Source organism: Pempheris klunzingeri, chromosome 10 (assembly GCF_042242105.1).
Source record: "Pempheris klunzingeri isolate RE-2024b chromosome 10, fPemKlu1.hap1, whole genome shotgun sequence".
Classification (NCBI taxonomy): Eukaryota; Metazoa; Chordata; class Actinopteri; order Acropomatiformes; family Pempheridae; genus Pempheris; species Pempheris klunzingeri.
Genome location: NC_092021.1, coordinates 16722978 through 16731190, shown reverse-complemented (window position 1 = coordinate 16731190; position 8213 = coordinate 16722978). Strand labels below are relative to the sequence as shown.

Genomic DNA, 8213 nt, shown 5'->3' with positions numbered 1-8213 from the left:
CTTGTCATCCAGTTTAGTTATTGGCTTTTCAGAATCTAAAAGATGGTTAACTGTTGCTCAGGATACAGCTTGTTTCAGATTTCGCTTCCAAATTAATATAATTTTTTCCTGCCCTGACAGACTCCTCTCTGCTCCACTTCCTCCCAGACGGAGGATGCCTCACATTCCTTAGTTGTAGGTAGAGTTATTGACTCTGGAGGTTGGCCAAATGCTGGCGGTGCCATGTCACCGCACTGAACAAGCACAGCCCCCGGGGAACAATGACCCTCTTGCTGGCAGCTCTAGTCCTCTCTGGGTTGCACCTCTTTCTTTCAGGCAGCATGTCTCTCAGGCAGCATTTGCATCTGTAATGACTTGATAGCAGAGCCCAGATGAAACACTGTGGCTGTCTGTGAATGGAACTCCCCCACAAGCTGCTCTGGCAGATACACAGAGTGGGACTGGGTGAAGATGCATGCTGTCTTTACTGATTCCAGTTTCCAAGAGAGAAAGCAGTGAGGGAAAAGCTGCCAGTCATTGCAATCCTTCCTGTGCTACAGCAGCACTGTTGTGTTATTGGGTTTATTTTAAAATGTGTCATGACGCCTCGGCTGCTGCTGTTAAAATGAGGGACACAAGGCTCTTCAGCTAGATACATTAAAGAACTACATTTTAAACAATGTGAAATATTATGATTAGTGATTAAGATTAAACAAGTCCTACAATATTACAGTCAATTACATATGAAAGAGTAATGACAGGATATTATTCAAAGGGAAAAAACAGTACTCAAAATAAAATACTGTTTGACAGTTACTGTGCCGATCAGTTTTAGTGTAGCTGACTGATGAGCTTGTTCTTGCTTATTTGTCTAATTGCATCATCAGTCAGAGGGAGTTAATGGCCCCTCTCAATTGACATTGAAGTGGTCTCTAACACTTCTGTTACAACAGCCTCTGTATGAAGTGCCATAACCTAACACAAACATTTAGCTACGCATACGAAGACAGTTTCTGATTTATTTTGCTGTACCCGATTTAACAGCCAATACTCTTATAAACATTATTATCGTGGCACGATTTAATTGTAGTTATCACTGAAAGGTCTGTAGCAGTGAGAGCATTTATTGGTCCATTTCTGCTCACTGTGTAGCTTTTTTTTTTTTTACTCTGCTCTGCAGTTACTGTAGCTGCATCCACCTGAGGCCTTTTTTTCTGTAGGAAGCATCTGACCCAACTGAGGCTCATTACAGAAGTACAGGATGTCACTCATTATGCTGTCAACAACATCTCCACCTATTCCTCCTCTAGTGCCGCATGATGTGTGGCACATGTACAAAGCACTTTGTGTTGTGCAGATTTTTGCCACAATCCAGAAATAGAAATGTACATCGGCATGTGTGTGCTCTTCTATAAATGAACATGTTTCCACATAAACATGACAGCTGTACTATATATTTCATACAACATACCTCTGCATGTCTGAATTTGTTGCATTCTTGTTTAGAAAAAGATGCAGTGTTATAAATATCAAGCTAGGGGATATTTTTTCTATATTTTCTGTGCTTTCTATGTGTAGCAGCAATTAAAATGTAACCATTTTTGTAATATATTGTGCATAATACATATATACATATTGTCCTGACTGGTAGCAGTGATCCAGTCCTTTTTTCTCCAGCCTCTCCATCAAAGACAGTGGAATGAACTTCCTGTAAGGCAGATGTAGTATGTAATTAGCAGCTTTCTCCTTCCATCTCAGCTCCTTTGTGCCAAGGTGATCAATCGCCTAGGGAATGCCTGGGAGCTGGGATAGCGGCAGGAGCGATTGTGTGTGTGTGTGTGTGTGTGTGTGTGAAGGGAGGAGGGGGTAGTCTGGGTCTCATTGCTAATTGAGTGTGTTGAGGATTATGAAGGCCCTAAACTGGATATTAAATAATGTGGCCCCTCTGCTGTCTTTGGGTTTCAGGTGCAGATGCGGCGGACCATGAGTGGAATACTGAAGAGGAAATTTGAGGAGGTGGAAGCCTCCTCCTCCCCGTGCTCTTCCTTGCGGGAGTCTGATGATGAGGTCTCCTGCAGTGAGAGTGGGGATAGCAGTGACAGTGTCAACCCCTCTGCTTCAGGCCCTTTCACCCGTGAGTGCCTGTGCCTTTTAAATCCGTGCATTGTTCTCTGTGTGGCTAAGGTGTGCTATTGACAGGAAGATTAATGTCATCAAGGGAAACAAAGCTATAGCACTTGAAGGGATTTTTAATCAAGATGGAAAATAACACTGAGAGACAGCCTGATTTTGTAGCTCACAACCAACACAGGATGCAGGTAAAAGAAAGCAAATCTGCATGTCTGTTGATAAGGGAGTGTGATATGAATTTACAGTCATAGCTGTGCAGAGGAGAAGCGAGGAGAAGGAGGCTGAGTGATGCTAAGAGTGTAGTGCTGTAATAAAGGGGAAGGATGCATGCAGCCTCCCTCATTAGGAACAGCATCAGTGTATAGGCCCAGCCAGATGAATGAGCTGATGCAGTCTCAAGCTGTGTGTGTGCAACACTGTTGGAGCACGCATGTAAATGTGCCACTCTCTAAGAACACAAAATTATTAGCGGAGGGTGCAGTGTGTTTTTGCGTAAACAAAAAGAGGAGCAAATGCTCACTCATAATTAGATATGAAGAAAAATATTCAGTTTTCAAGAAACGAAAAGGAAAAAAGCTGCAAATTTACGAAGTTGAAACCGTCAAGGGCACTTTTCTTGAAAAATGACTTCATCAATCTTCTGAATAGCTGGGGATAAATTTGCTTGTGATCAACTAATTGATTAATTGTTCCATCTGTAGCTAAGATTAAAAAAATGTTAACAGTGGCTCGATGCAAGATTACTAAAATGGAGAAAGAGCTGCATATCTGCAGACCAGTTTAGTTTACTGAGATAAGGTCACAGCTAAGAATCTGTGAAGCTTACAGAGGTCTGCGTCGGAGAGACTCCACGGTAATTCCTTGCTTGAACTGACTTGGTATTAAAGAATGCAGTCTTAATCGAAGATAAACCAACCACAAAAGATGCGTCTCCTCTGCAGGTTCAAAAGGACACTGAAATCATCACTAATAAGTAAGACAGTTCTCATGTGAATCTTAATGTCTAAAGGATGAGGCAGACTGTGAGTGAAACAGATAATACAGTTGTCTTTTGTTAATCCTTTCGGGGGATTTTGAAAGCATCCAGATACTCGGTGCCAAAGAATCCTCATAATGAAATTCTTACAGAACAAAAGAAAGAAGTCACGTTTGAGCATCATGTGTGCACAATTTTAACCAACTAAACAAAACAAGATTTCATTATTGTTATTTCTTTTAATTAATGGCAAAGTCAACTCTAAATGTATGTTTCTATGTGTGTGAATGAGTAGGGAGCTGCTGCTCCCCTCGAGGCTCAGCTTGGCCTCTGTGTCAGCTGCAGCTGCTGGTAGCTAACAGCAACAAGGGAGCTGTGCACCATGAAGACTTCTCTCCTGTGAAGTGACATGTGCATGTACACTGACTGACTGTCTTGGCAGGCAGAGAGATGAAACAATTAAGTCCTAAGTGGTTTTACATCCCGTGCTGCTGAGTTAGGGAGAGGAGAGAATAATCGTGTGTGCAGTAATCTGTTTTTTTACTGTCTAAGAAATATTCAGGTCTGAATCTGGAGTCTACAAAAGGATAAAGGAACTCTTGCTGGTTATAGCTTGCAAAACTGTTAAAAATGAGTGGTACATGTTTATCTCTTATAAGCTTTAATATAGACATCGTCAAAAAAGCTGATTGCATAGACCTTAACATCTGTTAACTGTTTTGACACCTAAAACAAGCTGATAGCTGTTTGCATTTCTTTTTGTAGATAATGAGAGTCGGCTCTGCTCTGTAGCCTCAGTCTGACAGCTCTACATCTGTAATGAAATGCATTGTCCCTCTTGCGTGGGGTGGAGAGCTGTTGGAACCAGATGGTTTCTATTTGTCCTGTCTGTCTGATACAGGGTGAACGCTGGGAACACTGCTTCTGTGAACCAGCACTCTTCATCTCTGGGCCAGGCAGGGGATTATTTATGCTCCACCGTTGCCCTCCTCTCTGCCCCTCCCTCTTGTAGAGCTCTCCTTAAAAAGACACACTGAGGACTGGCATGCCAAGCGGAAGCACAGAGATGTGATGAAATCCTTCCCCACAAAGCTGTGCAAAGATATGTAGAAGCTTGCTGAAAAGCTGGCAAGAAAGAATTCCTAATATTTTAGGCATTTAAGGACAATACTGTGAGCAAGTCTGTGTCCCACATTTTGCCATAAAAATGCCACTTATCTTAACAGGCTTTAAATGGCTATAAAACTGTTCTACTCCAACATGAAAGAATGTATAAATGATTGAAAAAAAAAAACTGCTGAAAGTGCTCTTGACACAGCTGTGTGGGGCTTTAATTCTTTCCACATTGGATTAACAAATTATCACAACCAGTTTACAATCAAGATGACACGTAAATGCAATGTACCACTTTCTTGAACACCCCTATTTTCCTCTGCAGCTGACTCGATATTGAAGAGAGAGAAGCGCCTGCGGACGAGGAGGGTGCATTTTGAGAATGTGACAGTGTACTACTTCAGCCGACGGCAGGGCTTCACCAGTGTGCCCAGCCAGGGAGGCAGCACGTTGGGCATGTCCAACAGGCACAGCTGGATCAGACAGTACTCGCTGGGTGAATTTGCCCTGGAGCAGGAGAGGATTCACAGAGACATGCTTAGAGATCACCTGAAGGAGGAGAAACTCAACTCAATCAAGCTTAAAGTAAATGCTTAATTTACTAAATCTTAATCTGTATCTCTATAAAATCGTAGCTGTAAATATTTCTGTACAAAGGAATTTATAAGCATTATTGAGCAGATATCAGTATCAAATATGCAAAGAATCTGAAAAGCTGGGTCTAATTTTATTGTTCTTGTTTTCAGCTGACTAAGAACGGCACAGTGGAGTCTGAGGAGGCCAACACGCTCACGGCAGAGGACATCTCTGATGATGACATCGATCTCGACAACACAGAGGTAGATGAGTACTTCTTCCTGCAGCCTCTTACCACTAAAAAGCGCCGGGCACTGCTGCGCTCCTCTGGAGTAAAGAAGATTGACGTGGAAGAGAAACATGAACTGCGGGCTATCCGGATGTCCAGAGAGGACTGCGGCTGTGATTGCAGAGTCTTTTGTGACCCAGAGACATGTGCCTGCAGCATCGCTGGGATAAAGTGCCAGGTAAATCCCATGACACGCACGCCTTCAGTTTTATCTTTGCAAACAGAGAAAGATACTGTACATTTAAATAGAAGGGATCAATGACTGATACAGTATATTGAAGAACATACCTTAATTATTTGAGTTAATCATGTAACTATCACATGAGGTCATCTGTTTGAAATAAAATAAATGGCATCGTGAATGTTATGTTTTCTTTTCTTTAGGTGGACCGTATGTCATTTCCATGTGGCTGCACAAAAGAGGGCTGCAGCAATTCAACTGGGAGAGTGGAGTTTAATCCTATCCGTGTTCGGACCCACTTCTTGCACACCATAATGAAGCTCGAGCTGGAGAAGAGCCGTGAGCAGCAGCAGGCGTCCCCCACCAATGGTTACCGTAGCGAAACTAACGACCTGGGAAACGGAAACTCTCTCGTTCAGTCCCAGCACAGGTTGGAGTACTCTCTGTCAGACGCTGTTCCGCAGGCGGCCGGCATGCACCTGCAGGCTGCAGACGAGATGGAGGATCCGCTAGATGACGAAGAGGAGGAAGAAGATGAAGAGGACGAGGAGGAGGAAGAAGAAGAGAATGAAGAAGACGACGAGGATGAGGAGGATAGCAGCAGTGTTTGCAGCGGACTGTCTGACTCGAGCACCCAGAGCTTAGCGAACAGCGACTCTGAGGACGAGGAGGACGATGAGGAGGAGGAGGAGGAGGAAGAGGAGGAGGAGGAGGAGAAGTGTGAGAGCTTTCAGGACGACATGACAGCCCCATCGGTGTCTCACACTGAAGTGGTCCCCCTGTCCTCTGTGCTGTGTTACAGTGATGGCTCTGTGGCGCATGACAACCACATGAACGGAAACACCTATTCAATGAACTCCTCTTCAGCTGAGTACTATCAGCTGGGGAGCTCCAGTGCCGTCACTAATGGACAAACCAGCCAACCCAGCGAGCCCTACGGGGAAGCCTTAGCATTCCAAGATCCAGTCAGCACGACCAACGGCAGCGTGCCCCAAGGACCATTCAACATGTCTGCTGAGCAGTACACAGACTACTCGAATCAAGCTGAGGAGCAATACACTGCAAATCACCATTTCACGCTGACCAATGGCGCTTCTGCCACCCCCTTGACCTGCTACACGCCTGATCAGGAGAAGGTGTTGTCCAAAGCAGCGTTAGTGGAGCAGCCTGACAACCAGAACCAGACACAGTTTCAAAACTACCTGAACCTGAACAATAACACCCAGGGTTCCTACAGCAGCCACAGCTCATGTTTGACAGCTGAGCAGCCACAGCAAGAGTCCAGTGTTAATGGACATTCTGACCTGACCTTACTAGCAAACAATACTAAGAACCTCCCTTTACCGGACCATTGCCCCGAGGTCACGGCCGTTTAGTGGGCCTCACCTTTTGAAGTGTTCTTTCATTATTACGTCTTAACTTGAGCCTGACCGGGTGGCATTTTAAAGGAACATAATCATGGCCTTTTTTTTCATTATCTGACCTTAAATTACAAGGCAATTTGCAGCACCGTAGTACATTTTCATCTGTAACTATAAACCCATAGGTTCATGATGGAAGTGTTTTTGAGGAATCATTCGCTGCTGAGGGTTTCTCCACTGCAGTGTGCGCTTAACTGCAAGACGGAGCAGATCAAAACCATTTTAAAACGCCAGTTATGTTATGCTGTGCAATGTATCTAGTAATTTCAGACGTAAAGTTATAGTTTTAAGCAGATATTGTACTGTAGATGGAACTTTTCTATGTCTATTGTATGTGTCAAATGTGCAAAAAAAGGTTTATTGTCAGTTTATTTATTGTTTCTGAATTATGTGTATACTTATATATTGTAAATGTTTTGATAACAATACGCATGCTGTTTTGGGAACCTCAGTGACATTTAGGGAAAAAAATTGCCATTGTTTTATATGAAGCTGTATTGTATACATAATGTACATCTCTCTTCTTTTTGTCACTATTATATGCTTTTCTATGGTTTAGAAAAGCATGAAAAAGCCTGAATTCTTATTTGTATGTTTGGAATACAATGTCAATAGCATAAAATGTTAGATATCAATTCACAGCCTTTTGCACTTATGTGTTGGGGTCCAGTGGCATGCAGTTGGTTTTAACTGATTAATACTTGAATGGTGGGAAAATATGACCCCTCACTTGTTCTTTTTCTCCACCGTTCACTCCTTGAATACCATCATTTGCAGGTATCACTACAAATGGCAATTTATTCTTTGAAGCATTTCTTTGATACAGGGATATTAATAAAGTAGCACTTTGACATATCTCCAAAAGTATGAGAAGCTCCATAGTATTAGCATAATAGGCTTCATTTTAAAAATCATCAGTAATCAGTCTCCATTAACGATCTGGAGACAAAATATTGACCCAAAACAATGTGTCAGTATTTCAAAAAATTAACTGGTTATTGGATTTCTGCTTTTGAATGCTTTGTAAGCTACATTCCACTGTCTACTTACTAAGATGTTTATTTATGTGGATCCAATAACCAAGTTGATTTATTCTATTGAAGTGTTGAGTGCAATAGTTTGAGGGGTTTTAATAGGCATTTCCTTTCAGAGAAAATCCTCAGTAAAGTGATCTGAGATTTCTTTTAATTGACTGTCATGGTACTTAATAATGTACTTAAAGCAACATTTGTTACAACAAATGCTACAGTTTTAATGATTGTATATGGGGAAAACAAATGTTCAAGGTTGACAATCAAAGCTTACTATCAAACTAATTAACAGCTACACAATATGACTCCCACGAGCCATTGAAAATGCATGAACAGCCAGAAAATGTTTACCAAAAACCTGTACATAACCTTTTAACACATCTTTGTAACATCACAGACAAAAAGGAAATTGCTCAACAATTGGGGGACTGCAATAATTTAATGAACAGTACCACTGTAATACGTTGATTTCTTTTTTTTTTTTTTTAACCTTGAGCTCTTTGCTCCTGCATGAATA

General features: G+C 42.1%; 1 protein-coding gene across 1 annotated transcript; it reads left to right on the top strand.

The window, feature by feature from the left end:
- The first annotated feature begins 1950 nt into the window (after positions 1–1950).
- csrnp3 (cysteine-serine-rich nuclear protein 3) lies at positions 1951–6620 on the top strand. Its single transcript, XM_070838084.1, has 4 exons — positions 1951–2113; positions 4524–4783; positions 4945–5241; positions 5448–6620. Exons 1-4 carry the CDS (start codon positions 1951–1953, stop codon positions 6618–6620), a joined length of 1893 nt encoding a protein of 630 aa, XP_070694185.1.
- The last annotated feature ends 1593 nt before the right edge of the window (positions 6621–8213 follow it).